This window comes from Arachis ipaensis, chromosome B08, assembly GCF_000816755.2.
Source record: "Arachis ipaensis cultivar K30076 chromosome B08, Araip1.1, whole genome shotgun sequence".
In the NCBI taxonomy this organism is placed as follows: domain Eukaryota; kingdom Viridiplantae; phylum Streptophyta; class Magnoliopsida; order Fabales; family Fabaceae; genus Arachis; species Arachis ipaensis.
Window position 1 is genome coordinate 48,341,343 of NC_029792.2, and position 16,092 is coordinate 48,357,434.

The following is a 16,092-nucleotide window of genomic DNA, read 5'->3' on the forward strand; positions in this document are numbered from 1 at the left end:
GGTGTATTTTTCCGTGATCACCGAGCTAAGACTCATCAAGATCATGGCTCCTAAGGAAAAAAAAACCAATCCAAGAGGCAAGACAGAGAATAATCCAAAGAGTCTTTGGAATCAAGAGAGGTTCTTCACCAAAGAACAAGCAAACCATTACCATAAAATAATGGGTCTAAGATCAGTGATCCCGGAAGTTAAATTCGATCTGAAAGAAGATGAATATCCGGAGATCCAAGAGCAAATTCGAAACAGAGGATGGGAAATTCTAGCTAATCCTGAAACAAGGGTTGGAAGAAACATGGTTCAGGAATTCTATTCAAATCTGTGGCTGACAGATAAGCAGAGAATAACTGGAACCGCCTTTCATACCTACTGAACCATGGTCAGAGGGAAGATTATTTACTTTCATCTGGACAAAATAAGAGAGGTCTTCAAACTGCCTCAACTACAAGATGATCCAGAATCCTTTAATAGGAGAATGGTGAGAGAGAAGTCAATGGAAGGACAACAAGTGCAAGATAACTCCATCAAACGGAGGGCGCAGGAGTTCCTCCCAGAAATCCCTGAAATTGACTACTGGACCCGCCTAGAAGCATTTGTCGCCAAGCTGCAAGAAGCTATGGATCAACTTAAGGAAGAACAGCAGAATCAAAACTGCATGCTCTACAAGCTGCTTAAAGAACAGGAGAAGCAGGGGCGTGAGCTACAGGAGCTGAAGCGCCAGAAGCTCTCCCTTGAAGGATCAAACACCCCACAGATTGAAGGAGCATCCACTTCTTAAAATCAAGGTTGTTGAGTCCTAACTCTGTGATAACCTTTATTATTAGGAATCTATTTTAAGAGTCATTTATTTTTCTGTCTTCTATTATTATTGGTCTGCTCTTATATTTATTTTTGAGTCTTATTTTATTCCATGATTAATAAAATTTAAAGTTTATGTCTTAAAGCTATGAATGTTCTATGAATCCATCACCTTTCTTAAATAAAAAGTGTTTTTAATTGCAAAAGAAAAAGAAGTACATGAATTTCAAATTTTAAAACAAATTAATTATTTTGATGTGGTGGCAATACTTTTTGTTTTTCTGAATGAATGCTTGAACAGTGCATATTTTTGAATTTGTTGTCCATGAATGTTAAAATTGTTGGCTCTTGAAAGAATAATGGAAAAGGAGAAATGTTATTGATAATCTGAAAAATCATATAATTGATTCTTAAAGCAAGAAAAAGCAGTGAAAAGCTTGCAGAAAAAAATATATATGCGAAAAAAAGCAAGCAGAAAAAGCCAATAGCCCTTTAAACCAAAAGGCAAGGGTAAAATAAAAAGGATCCAAGGCTTTGAGCATCAGTGGATAGGAAGGCCTAAAGGAATAAAATCCTGGCCTAAGCGGCTAAACCAAGCTGTCCCTAACCATGTGCTTGTGGCATGAAGGTGTCAAGTAAAAACTTGAGACTGAGCGGTTAAAGTCATGGTCCAAAGGAAAAAGAGTGTGCTTAAGAGCTCTGGACACCTCTAATTGGGGACTTTAGCAAAGCTGAGTCACAATCTGAAAAGGTTCACCCAGTTATGTGTCTGTGGGATTTATGTATCCGGTGGTAATACTGGAAAACAAAATGTTTAGGGTCACGACCAAGACTCATAAAGTAACTGTGTTCAAGAATCAACATACTGTACTAGGAGAATCAATAACACTATCTGAATTCTGAGTTCCTATAGATGCCAATCATTCTGAACTTCAAAGGAAAAAGTGAGATGCCAAAACTGTTCAGAAGCAAAAAGCTAATAGCCCCGCTCATCTAATTAAGACTGATCTTCATAGATGTTTTTGGAATTCATTGTATATTCTCTTCTTTTTATCCTATTTGATTTTTAGTTGCTTGGGGACAAGCAACAATTTAAGATTGGTGTTGTGATGAGCGGATAATTTATACGCTTTTTGGCATTGTTTTTAGTATATTTTAGTTAGTTATTATTATTTTTTTATTAGTTTTTAAATAAAAATTACATTTCTGGACTTTACTATGAGTTTGTATATTTTTCTGTGATTTCAGGTATTTTCTCGCTGAAATTGAGGGACCTGAGCAAAAATCTGATTCAGAGGCTGAAAAAGGACTGCAGATGCTGTTGGATTCTGACCTCCCTTCACTTGAAGTGGATTTTCTGGAGCTAAAGATGCCTAATTGGTGCGCTCTCAATTGCGTTGGAAAGTAGACATCCTGGGCTTTCCAGCAATATATAATAATCCATACTTTGCTCGAGATTTGATGGCCCAAACTGGCGTTCCAAGTCAGCATAGAAATTCTGGTGTCAAAACGCCAGAACTGGCATGAAAGCTGGAGTTAAACGCCTAAACTGGCACAAAAGCTGGCGTTTAACTCCAAGAAAGGTCTCTACACGTGAAAGCTTCAATGCTCAGCCCAAGCACACACCAAGTGGGCCCCAGAAGTGGATTTTTACACTAACTATTCTAGCTTACTCATTTTCTGTAACCCTAGGTCACTAGTTTTATTATAAAAACTACTTTTAGTGATTCATCCTGTACCTCATGACACTTTACACGTTTCATATTGTATTTCTGAAGGCATGAGTCTCTAAACCCCATGGTTGGGGGTGAGGAGCTCTGCTGTGTCTTGATGAATTAATGCAATTGCTACTGCTTTCCATTCTATCACGCTTGTTTCTATTCTAAGATATTCACTCGCACTTCAACCTGATGAATGTGATGATCCGTGACACTGATCATCATTCTCAACTATGAACGCGTGCCTGACAACCACCTCCGTTCTACCTTAGACTGAGTGCATATCTCTTAGCCTCCTGATTTAGATCAGAGTCTTCGTGGTATAAGCTAGAATTATTGGTAGCCATTCTTGAGATCCGGAAAGTCTAAACCTTGTCTGTGGTATTTCGAGTAGGATCTGGGAAGGGATGACTGTGACGAGCTTCAAACTCGCAAGTGCTGGGCGTAGTGACAGACGCAAAAGGATCAATGGATCCTATTCCAGCATGAGTGAGAACCGACAGATGATTAGCCGTGCGGTGACAGCGCATTTGGACCATTTTCACTGAGAGGACGGATGGTAGCCATTGACAACGGTGATCCACCAACATACAGCTTACCATGGAAGGAGCCTTGCGTGCTTGAAGAAGAAGACAGTAGGAAAGCAGAGATTCAGAAGATAAAGCATCTCCAAAATCTCAACCTGTTCTCCATTACTGCAAAACAAGTATTTATTTCATGTTCTTTTACTTTTTACAATTAAATCTGAGAATTATTGATATCCTGACTAAGAGTTACAAGATAACCATAGCTTGCTTCAAGCCGACAATCTCCATGGGATTGACCCTTACTCACGTAAGGTATTACTTGGACGACCCAGTGCACTTGCTGGTTAGTTGTGCGGAGTTGCAAAAGTGTAATTGTAATTTTGTGCACCAGGCATTTATGTATCCGGTGGTAAAATGGGAAAATAAAACGCTTAGGTTCACGGCCAGGCTCTAAAAGAAGTTGTGTTCAAGAATAAAAAAGAAATAAACTAAGAGAGTCAATAATACCATCCAGATTTTGAATTCCTAAAGACACCAACACTTTTGAGCTTCAAAGGATAGTGACATGCCAAAACTGTTCTGAAGTAAATGGTTAGTAGCCCCGCTCATCAATTGGAACTGAGCTTCATTGAAAAATCTGAGATTTATTGTATCCTTCTCTTCTTTCTAATCCTTCTTTGTTTTTGGTTGCTTGGGAACAAGCAATAGTTCAAGTTTGGTGATCTGATGAGTGGATATTTTATACGCTTTTTGGCATCATTTTCATATTATTTTAGTTATGTTCTATTTAAGTTTTATTATATTTTCATAGGTTTTAGTGCTAAATTCACATTTTTGGATTCTATTTTGAGTTGTTGTGTTTTCTGATGATTTCAGATAATTTTTGGCTGAAATTGAGGAGTTTTGCCAAAGTCTGATTCAGAGGCAAGGAAAGCGTAGTAGATGCTGTCAGATTCTGACCTCCATGCATTGATGCACGCGAATTTGTTGTCGGTTTGGATTTTAATCAAAACAAGGATCAATCCATTTGTAGCATAGTCCGAACCAACAATGAATCCTCTTCATCAAATATAAAAAATTAAATCAATTATATACCGAGATCAAGAGTACTTCAACCTTAGGTCGTCTTCCCTAGGAATGCAATTGAAAGTGCTACGCTTTTGGTTGTGAGGACAAAGGAAAAACGGTGTTTTGCAAAATCAAAGAATGAAAGATTAAATGAACTTGACAAATAAAAGAACAAAGAGATGATCAAAATTAGAATTAATGCAAGCAACAAGTAAGTAAGATCAAAACTAGTGAAAATGGTATAAATGCACAAGAGCCTTGACTTGGGAATGAGAGTCCAAGGAATCCCTTCCTTTTTATGATCACAACTATGGTAATTATGATGAGTCAATCTCGCCTAGTTAAGTCCTAACATCGAGGGGTAAGTCAAGCAAGCATAATTGACCTTAATCCATAGGTCCTAACCAACTTATCAAACTACTTGATAAAAGGCTAGCTTTAATGGAAACAAGAGTCAACTAACTACCCATGAATTACCACTAAATGTTGGACATCATGACTCTAGCATCTTAGGAACTCAAATCCCAAGCCAAGGTGTGAAAATCTACTCAAAATCTAAAGTTGGTATTTTCACAAACACCTTGTGGGTACAAAACTAAAACATGAGAAATTGCAAGAAAAATTAGAAGACTATAACCAACTATCAACAAAACCAAATATAAACAAGCAATCAAGCATAAAGGAAGCATGGAACATAAAATTCATTGATCAAAACTTCAAGAAACACAAAATTACAATTATGAACAAAGTAACTTGAACCAAAAGGAAATGAAAGTAAAAATGCTTTAATAAAAAGGGAATTGAGAGTACTTACAATTAAAGAAGCAAAAATCCAAAATCAAAGCTTGCTATAAAATGCTACAATGGAAATGAATAAACCCTAAGAGAGCAATGCTACACTACTACTACTCCTACTCCTAATTATGTTTTAAAAACTCTCTGAGTGAGCTCAAGCCTAATTTTACCTAATGAAAACCTAATGCCTTCATATGTGTTGATACACCCTTCATATAGCACTTCAATTCAGCCTTCAGGCCTTCCAAAATGGGCCAAAAGCCCTCAGAAATTGCGCAGCACGTGTTTCATTAATGCAACCACGTGCAGGGTCCTATGCGTACGCACAGGTGCTTGTGCGCACGCACACATGGAAATTTCCTCTTGTGCGCACGCACGGATGCTTGTGCACACGCACACTTGTCTGTGTGTGCTTTTCCTTGTTTTCTTCATTTGTTCTCCCATGTACATGCTTTCTTCTACTTTTGGCTATCCATTCTTGCCTAAATGACCTGAAATCACTCAACAAACATGTCATGGTATCAAGTGGAATAATAAAGGAATTACTTTGCTCATTTCAAGCATAAAATTGCATGTTGTCATATTTAAATCCAATTTAGGGGGCAAAACACAAAAGTATGCTATTTGGGTGCTTAAGTGGAGGTTTATGTGATAGAATCCATCCAACTTGAGTCAAAATATATCATCAAATATGGACTCAACAATTTCCCCACGCTTAAACAATAGCATGTCCTCATGCTAAACCAACAAGGAGAATGATCAAGGGGGGGGGGGTAATCAACTTATTAAATACAACTATCTATATGCATGCAAGTATGTATATACTATCTATACCTATATACCTATCAATAGTTTCCTATGAAGTTGGTGAAAATAAACAATGAAATTCCCAAACAAGTATAGACAAATAGGGCTAAGCAAGGAAATAATCCAATGCAAGCAAGATCTAAAGAATTGATTCAAGTTTTAAAATGAAGCAACTTGCAAGAACTCATGATAAGAGAAGTGGAAACATAGAATTGAGTGATTGAACCCTCACTAGGTGTGTATACACTCTAATCACTCGGTGTTTAGAGGTTAATTCACTCAGATCTCCTCTAATCATGTTTTCCAGGATTTCTTTTCATCTAACAATCAACAAACAAGTGATGCATGAATGCAATTATCATGAGGACTTCATATGGTTGTAACGGGGTTAGGGTAAGGTGGGATAGATATGGCCAAGTGGACTAATTCAATTGAATTCTCGATTAGTTTAAGTTCCCAACTCAACCTATATCAACCAAATCAAAACAAAATACAATCCTAACCTTCCATCATTTTCTTTTCACTAACACTCATGTATGCTTTTCACAAAAATATCACATATGCATTTCTTTATGCATCACCTTTCTCTTTGGGGTAAATTTTGTCCCCTTTTTAAGATGATTTTTTTTTAAATTAAAAGTAAATGCATATGGTTTAGTAGTTCATACATGAGTGCTCCCATTTCTCAAAATTGTCAATAAAATACCAAAAACAAACATTTTCATTAATTACCAATATTTTCCAAAATTTTTCCCACACTTAAATGTCACACAGACCTTTCAACCTAAGCTAATCAAGGATACAATCCAAGGTAAATCATGATTTTTCGCTTAAGGTTGTAATGTGCTAATATTAAGAACAATGGGGTAAATAAAGCTCAAGGGGGTTAACAATGGTAGATGCAAAGGGTAGGCTATATGGGAAAAGTGAGTTTAATTCAAAGATGGCCTCAATCATACTCAATGCATTCAAAACATCAATCCTTGGAAATAAAGAATCAAGCAAAACCAAGATTACCGTCACAGAAGAGATATAACACACAATGAACAAAATTACTGGTTAAAATGGGTAACCACTCAATATAGCTCAAAAACTCACAAGGTATTTGTTCTTCACTCTTCTATGTTCCATAAAAATCACTCAAGCAAGTTTGAAAATAATTTTCCGATCAATTCAATAGAATGCCCTTGAACAAAATTCTTGGAAAATTTGTATTGTTTTTCACTAAAAGTATTTCCTATATGTATGTTTGTATGTTGTGATGGATGCAAATTTTTCAAAATTTTCTAGTCTTTTTTCTAATTTTCAACAAGCAAAAATTAACATGAACAACTAGGATCAAAATGAACTAGGCACATGCTATTTACATCATCCAATCACAATCCATATCTATACTATATACTGAGCAAAATAAAGTGCAATATGTAAATATACCAAAATGGAAGTGCAGCATAGCAAAACTGAAAATAAACTAAATAAGAAGTGTTCGGAGAGAATGTTTACACCAAAAAATCGTAGATCCTCCCCCACACTTAGATGAAGTATGGTCCTCCGTGCCAGAAATGGACCGGGGGTGATCAACTCTGCTAAGCTCCACCGGCTGGCGGTGGTGGGTGGTGATGATGCTGGTAGACAATGCTTGCGTGGGAAGGCTGTGCGGTGGGCTTAGCTGCCAGCTCCTGAACGGCCTGGTCAACTGGCTCTACTGCCATCTCCACTGTCTGCTCGGCTCCAGCTGCTAGCTCCTCAACTATAGGCCGCTCCACTCTCTGCTCTGGGGGCTCGATTGGCTGGCCAGCTTCAGCTGCTGGCTCCTCTGGTGCTGCCTCCTCAGTCTCAGGCTCGGGCTCTGGCATATCCGGAGGAGGTGGCCCAGGGTCTCTACCCTCGAACTTCGCTACAATCCACTGAAAGCGGTGAGCGTTGCAGCGCTCGAAACAGTGGAGGGTCTCCAGATACTCCCGACACAGCTCATATGGTGTCTGAAGTCGGGGTGTGGGCACAGGATGTGCAGGAGGTGCTGAGGGCTCTGCTGATGCTGATGGTGGCTCAATAGTCTTCCTCTTCTTCTGTGGCGGTCCTTCATAGTCGTCGTATGGTAAGAATGGGTGTTTACTGATGAGAACAGACATCTGGTCTGTTGGACGACGCTCCAGCCCAGATAAAGCAGCTAATCTGGTGATCATCGATGGGAAGGGGATGTTGTACTTCTGCTGCTGGGTCACCTTCCACATCGAATCTCTGATAAGGAGAAGAACAGAGATCCTCTTCCGTTCCAGAATAGCCCAAAGTAATACCGCCACATGGACCCTAATGTGAGGGGCATGCGTGCTCGGCAGAATGTAGTCGACGATGATCTACTGGCAAATCCTCGCCTCTGGATTGAGGTCAGTGTACGCAATGCTTTGTGGGACTGCATTCTCCCCCCTGCTGTACTCCCATTTGGCCTCAGGAAGGTAAGCGTCAAGTGCCGGAGGAATATGCGGGATTTGCAAGAGGGCCTCTAAGGCATGATTGATGCCAAGCATCTTAGACCAATTTCACTAGCCTTTTTATTTTTTTTAATTGGTTTTATGCACTTTCTTGAGCTATAAGTAAGCAATTGGGTTAGAAATTCATGTATGCCTAGATTCATTTAACCATGATTAATTTGATGCAATTTCATGAGAATTATGATATAATTACGTGTATGCTAAGAATGATAAGAATTCTCATGACTTTAGCAAGACTTTGATGCATGTATTGGTTGATGATAGGTGAAAGAAAGCATGGAGGATGGTTGAAGAAGGAGCCTAGAAAAGATGAAGAAAAAGCAACGTTGGTGGCCAAGTTGGACCACCAACGTTACCCCAAACATTGGAAGGGAACAAAAAATTTTTTTGCATAATGAGCTCATGTTCACATTGGAGTGAGCGTTGGACATCCAACGTTAACCCCAACGTGGTGATAAAATGTTCAATTATAGAGCTGAATAAATTTTGAGCGATAGACGGGTACACGTGAAAAAGCAAAATTTCTATATCCACGCGCAAGCGTGAGTTATGCGCACGCGTGGAATGGCAAAATTGACCATCCACGCAAACACGTGGGTCATGCGTATGCGTCACTAAATGAACGTTGGAGTCTAACTTTGCCTCAAATGCTAGCCTCCAATGTCCGTGATGAGGAGCCCAGAATTTGGATTTGAAAAACTTGAATCTACGCGTGGATGGGAAAAAAGGGCGAATCACACGTTAGCGTGGAGTACGCACACGCGTGAATATGCCAACGTTGGAAGGAACGTTCGAGGTCCAACACTGAGGCCAACGTCCCCTGCATGGTTTTAAAACTAGAAAATGAGATCTGTGCATCCACGCGCACGCGTGAAGCACGCGCACGCGTGAAGCACGCGCACGTGTACGCGTGGGTAGCGGGACGTTGGCCCTCCAACGTTGAGTCAAACGCCAATGACAGCAAAGTTATCTAGTTTTTCTGAAGAGCATTTGAGTCAACGTTGGCCATCAAACGTTGACTCCAACGTGAAGCATCAGACTCTACAATTCAAGCAGATCTCTCTTCAACAGCAAGGGAAACTAATTGGAACCAATTCAACCCAATTCCATCAAGGCCAAAAGCCCAATTCAGAGATTGAAGATCAATGGAAGAGAGTGTATAAATAGATTAGAATTTGAGTTAGAGAGGACTTTTCCCATTTTTATTTTACTTTTACTGTACTGCACATTTTACTTTCTGTTAATTTTTGTTTGCAATGTATCTTTCAACTCTATTTTCCATTTTAAGAGCTATGAATAACTAAATCCCTTTCATTGGGTTAGGGAGCTCTGTTGTAATTCAATGGATCAATAGTAGTTTTTACCTTCTTCTTCTTTCTTTTCTCTTGATTTTTTGCTAGAAAGCTTTCGGTCTTAATTCAATTGGATAGTTGTCTTGAGAGAAAAGCTATCCATAATTGGGATTCTTCGGATCCTTGAGAGAGGGATGAAGAATTCATGCTAGAATTGCTTTCTCACATTGGATTAGATTGGGGTTTGGATGGATATAGTGACATGTAATCCTACCAATACTTTGATTTATGAATTTGTGTGGTATAGTCAGTGACCAAACTTCAACTCTTCCCATGAGCAATTAAATCAAGACATTGGGCAATTGTTCATGCTTAGAGAGATTGGGTAGCCAAGACATTGGGATCCAATCATCTAAGATTGCCAATCAATGTCAATGAATGCATTGATTGAGGAAGAGATGAAAATGACTTGATCCGGAGAATTCAATATCTCCTAAAACCCAATGAACCCCCATCTCTGATCTACCTATTCTATTTACTTTTTGCTCTTTAATTTCATACTTAATTCCCCATTCCCATTTAATTTCTTGCAAGTTAAGCTTCTGTCATTTAATTTCCAGCAATTTAATTTCTGTTCGTTTACTTTCTTGTAATTTAAGTTTCCCGCCAATTTACATTCTACAAATCTCAACCAGAATTTTGATTCCGCTCAACTAGTATAATTTCTCAATTAACGTTGATCAACCAACCAATCTCTGTGGGATTTGACCTCACTCTTTGTGAGTTTTTACTTGATGACAATCCAGTACACTTGCCGGTAGGAATTTGTTGAGAGGCAAATTTCCGCGAATCAAGTTTATGGCGCCGTTGCCGGGGATTGGTTTTGTATTGACAATTATTAATCTGGAGGATAACTAGATTGAGCACTTTTCTTTTCTTTTGATTTATTAAATTTTACTTTCAGTTGTTCATTTTTGTTCTCTGCAATTTTCTTTTAGTTATTTTTCTTTAATTTTACCTTACTTCTTTACTTTCCAGCAAAGCTAACCCGCTAACTCATTAACTGTTTGATTAATTGCCTCAATTTCTCTAACCACTCTTTTTCGTTAATTGTGATTCCTTGCTGGTTTCTGCTTGTTGTGCTACTTGTATGACAGGTAGGAGAAAGGAAACTTCAACCCCATTTGATAGTGAACCGGAAAGAACCTTCCTGAGATTAAGGAGAAAAGCAAGAGGAAAAAGAGTTGTTGGTGCAGAAGAAGAGGAGGAATACTTTGATATAACCATGGAGGATGATATGGAAAACCATCATGAAGGAGAGGTGAACAACCATTCCAGAAGAGGTGGAGTCAACCCTGGTGGACAAGAGAGGAGAGTTTTGGGTTCATACATCAATCTAAACCCAGGAAATTGGGGTAGTAGCATTCAAAGGCCAACTATCCATGCTAATAATTTTGAATTGAAGCCTCAGCTCATAACTCTTGTCCAGAACAATTATTCTTTTGGAGGAAGTACCCAAGAGGATCCTAATGAGCATCTCACTAAATTCCAAAGGATATGTGACACGGTTAAATCTAATGGTGTTCATCCTGACACCTATAGATTGCTACTGTTTCCATTTTCTTTGAGGGACAAAGCATCAAAATGGCTGGAGTCATTTCCCAAGGTAAGCTTGACCACTTGGGACGATGTAATGAACAGATTCTTGACAAGGTTCTACCCTCCACAAAAAGTAAACAGGCTGAGAACTGAAGTGCAAACTTTCAGACAACAGAACGGTGAGACTCTCTATGAAGCCTGGGAAAGATTCAAGGATTTGACAAGGAAATGCCCCCCTGATATGTTTAATGAGTGGGTGAAAATCCATATATTTTATGAAGAGCTGAGTCATGAATCAAAGAAGGCTGTAGACCACTCATCTGGAGGTTCCCTAAACAAGAAGAAGACCATTGAAGAAGCCATTGATGTTATAGAGACAGTGGCTGACAATGAGTATTTTTATGCCTCAGATAGGAGCAACAACAGGGGAGTCTTAGAATTAAACCATATGGATGCAATCTTGGCTCAGAATAAGATGATCACCAAGCAGCTGGCTAAATTGACGAAGCAAATGGAGAAGAATCAGGCTGCAGCTATCCACACTCAACCATCACCATAAGAAAAATTGGACACAGAAGAAGGAGTTAACTGGGAGGAAGCTAATTACCTTGGAAATCCATCTAGGCAAGCTAATGATCCATATTCTAAAACCTATAACTCTGGTTGGAAGAACCACCCAAACTTTGGGTGGGAGAACTAACAAAGCCAAGGCCAAGATCACAAACCCCATAATCCAACCCAGTATAACAACTCCACTCACCAAAACTCCAACCAAAAACCATACCAGACCTCACAAAACACTTACTCACAGCCACCATACCAAAACCACAACAACCACTCTCAACAACCCAATTCCAACCAACCATTACCACATGATGATGACAGATGGCAAAAATAGAAGCCATGTTTGCATACCTTAGCAAGGAGTGTGAAGACATGAAGAAATTCAGGGAAGAAGTGAGAGGAAGTATAAAAAGCTGAGGGGAGGTTCTTAAGAATCTCGAATATCAGGTAGGACATCTTTCATAGAAATTTCCCAAGCCCACCGACAGCTTTCCAAGTGATACTGAAAAGAACCTAAGAGGAGAGACCAAGAAAGTAAGGTGGGAAGAATGCAAGTCAATCAATCTAAGTAGTGAAGGAGCTCTGAAGGGAGAATGCTCCAGACACTTAGAGCATGATGAAGGAGAGTCAAGGAAGAATGTAAGGGAGATAGAAAAAATGGCTAGCCCTGAACAAAGGAAGGAACAAAAAGAGAAAGAATCCCTCAAGCCTTTTGTGCCACAAGCACCATTTCCCCAGAGACTCGAGGGAAGTGAGAAAGACAGGTCATATTCAAGATTCTTAGACATGTTTACATCTCTCAGTGTCAATATCTCCTTCATCAAAATTCTCCAACAGATGCCCACCTACATCAAGTGCATGAAAGAGCTGCTGACCAAGAAAGGAACCTTAAAAGGGGGACAAACAGTGACAATGAACAAGGAATGTAGTGCTCTCATCAAGAAGGACGTACTCCTGAAGAAGAAAGATCCAGGGAGCTTTCATATTCTATGTGCCATAGGAGAGACAATTTAACAGAGGATTCTATGATCTAGGGGCTAGCATAAATGTGATGCCTCTGTCTCTTATGAAGAAGTTTCAAATCAATGAGCTGAGATCCATGGATGTAATTGGCAGATAAAACTCAGAAGAAGGCTGAAGGTGTAGTTGAAAATGTATTGGTGAAAGTGGGAAACTACTTCCTCCCCACTGATTTTGTTATTCTGGACATGGAGGAAAGCTACCTCCATCCCATTATTTTGGGGAGACCATTTCTAGCCACTGCTAGAGCGCTGATAGACGTGGAACAAGGAGAGTTGATCCTAAGAATACATGAAGAACACCTCACTTTCCATGATTTTAAACCAACATCAGAATATGAACCAGAACTTAAAAAGCCGAAAGATGATCATAGCACCATGTGCACAAAGGAAAGCAACAGTAATTCAGCAGTTGAACCACTGAAATAGTCTTTGGTGAACAAGCAAGAAATTCAAGAGATATAGCAACTAAGAGAATTCAAGAAGGAACTGAAGCGACAAGAGTTTGAAAGAGCAGTTATTGAGGAAGCCCCTGACACAATGATCACTGGAACACCATTAGAAGAAGAGAAAAGAGTTGTGAAGAAATTGCCAAGAGGATGGAGAAATAAGAAGATTCCTACAGAGGGTTTCTCCCCTGGAGACAAGGTAATATCAGCCCACCATCAACCAACACCACCCAACTTCCAACCATTCCATCACAATTACCTCAAGTGTTCACCATCAGAAAGATCCTCTCCCTAGAGCATGTAGAAATCGTTAAGGAATCAAAGGGGGACCGCTTCACTGTAAAGGGAGAAGACCTAAGGCACTACAATCCACCATGACAAAGACCAACCGTCAAGCTAATGACACTAAAAAAGCGCTTCATGGGAGGCAGCCCATGATTTAGTTTCCTTGTTTTTAATACTTCAGTATGAATAATAAGTGTTATTCTCACATGAATTCAAGCTCGCATAGACAATTTTGACAACTATCCATGATAAGGTAAAGCATATGATCCAATTCTAAGTTTAGTGTGCCTACAGGCGCACTAAGATACTTTTCAAAAATAATGATCATATTACTATTTTGACATGTGTTTCCTGGAATATATAGCCAAATATTAAGTTTGGTGTTCAATATATTGCAAGAACAAGTCATGAGAGTCAAAGTTCTTTTGAGTTTTGAAAGTCATGAAAATGCAACCATGCTTATAATTTTTAGTTCATGTTTAGAAATAGAAAAAAATAAAGTGTTCTCATGATGGTCCAACCAAAAGTGACAATAATCCCGTGAGATCTCAATGATAATACTTGGAGGAAGTAACATTTTGGACCATATAGCCAAACACTGAGTTTGGTGTCCTTCAAGAATATATAAAGTATAAAAGGAGTCATCGATGGATGAGCAATTATGAAGAACACTAGTCAAATATTTAGTTTAAATTTAAGCATTGCTTGCCATGTATACACCGCCACCTATTTTAATTCTTTTCTTTATTGTGACATGATGGATAGGTATGCAGAAGAATACTTTGATGAAAGGGACAAGACAGGGAAGAGTAAAGCTAGTATGAAGACAAAAGTAGATCAAATGGTTTGGAAGGTTGCTTTGTAAGGATCAAGATCTGCACGTCCTTGGGAGAAGCCCTTAGAAGACCGACCCCACATGCTTAATGAAGAGGCAACTTTTGTCCTCATTCATCTTTACATGTAAACCATTAATTCATGACTTGTCCCAGAGAATCCTAGCCATCCATTCTTCATTAAAGCTACTATAAATGGCCTCCCTTGAACCGTGCATGTGAACTAAAGTTTCACACTTCTTGTACTCTAGAAATTCAACTCTTGTATTCTCTAAAACTAAAGCGCAATAGCCGTGTTCTGTGTGCAACAAAGCACCCTTGATCACTTGCTTCCATAACACTACCTTAACTTCAAACACTTTTCCCCCGAGAGTGCATCACACCAACCTTCCCTCTTTATAAACCTTTAACCCCTACTCGGCTAACCATCAAGGAAAGCATGACATCTTCTTCAAGTTCCAAAAGAAGGAGAGGAAAGGAACCTGTTACTGAGGAAGCTGAAAATGACTATGATCGATGGAAGTTCAGATCATGGTTCCACCAAATGCAACTTGGATGGATGAATGACAAAAAGATATATACAGAAATCCCGTTTCTATTGCCTAAGGAGGGATGCCCAGAAATAAAAGCCAAGATCAGAAAGAGGAAGTGGGAAGATTGACTTCACCAATCACCAGGATTAATGCAAACATCATAAGGGAGTTCTATGCAAACGCTACAAGGGTGGATATGACCGAAGCACCAACATACAAGAGTTTTGTAAGGGGTGTGAAAGTAGACTTTAGCCCGAAGACTATTATGAAGGTCTTAGGACTAAGGCCAGAACATTTTGATGAGCCAGGATACCACCAAAGAATAAACGGGAACCCAGATTATGATGAAATCTCTAGTGATATCTGTGTGATTAATACTGACTGGGAGAGAGACAATGAAGGAAGGCACAAGTACCTAAAAAGGGGAGATCTCACTCTTGAAGCAAAATGTTGGTATGAACTTATAAGAGATCAATTTTGGGCACTGATGAGATATTTTGGTGAAAAATAAATTTCTCCCAAAACACACAAATCTAACCGGCAAGTGCACCAGGTCGCATCAAGTAATAAAAACTCACGGGAGTGAGGTCGATCCCACAGGGATTGATGGATCAAGCAATTTTAGTGGGTGATTAGTTTAGTCAAGCTGACATTTAGTGAATTGTGTGAAATGTAGCCAACAGAAAGTAAATTGCAATGAATCTTAAAGATGCAGAAAGTAAAATTGCAAGTAAGTTAAAGAACAAGAAAGTAAAATAGCTGAAACTTAAATTGCAAGAAAAGTAAATTGCATGAAAAGTAAAGGGGCTGGGGTGTTGGAAATTAAAAAGAGCAATAGATCACGCAACTGGAAATTTAAATTGCAGGAAGAATAAAGGAAATTGGATGCTGGGAATCAAAACAGAATTGAAATTTTGAAGTGCAGTGAATTAAAAGCAGCAAGAAAAACAAAGAGAAATCTCAGAGAGAGAATGAAACAGAACACCTTCAATTCTCCACCCAAGATTCAAAACAAAGAAAATTAAAGAGAGAGCTCTCAAATTCTAGTGCTCCCTAGTGGAGCCAGCCCCCCTCACAAATATGAAAATGATGCCTTATATAGGCTTTACAAAAAGGAAATGAAAATGAAATTAAAAACAAATTACAATTAAATAAAATTCCTATTTTATCTATTTCTTGTGCCTTTGAGTGATGATCATTTGGGCCCTTGCTCCTGATGGAATTGGGTTGATAAAGGCCTTGGTTGATTGCTCTTGGAATTTGAAGAGGAACCGAATTGAACCGGGTTGAGTTTGCAAAAGTTGGACCAAAAGTTG

At 39.0% G+C, this 16,092-nt stretch overlaps 1 protein-coding gene across 1 annotated transcript; it reads left to right on the plus strand.

The window, feature by feature from the left end:
• LOC107611019 lies at positions 12,315–13,105 on the plus strand. Its single transcript, XM_016312987.1, has 2 exons — positions 12,315–12,648; positions 12,774–13,105. Exons 1-2 carry the CDS (start codon positions 12,315–12,317, stop codon positions 13,103–13,105), a joined length of 666 nt encoding a protein of 221 aa, XP_016168473.1.

Coding starts and splice junctions, on each gene's coding strand:
- LOC107611019 (XM_016312987.1), top strand. CDS start 12,315: ATGGCTAGCCCTGAACAAAGGAAGGAACAAAAAGAGAAAGAATCCCTC. Junction 12,649..12,773: donor AGGGAGCTTTCATATTCTAT/GTGCCATAGGAG, acceptor TGTAATTGGCAG/ATAAAACTCAGAAGAAGGCT.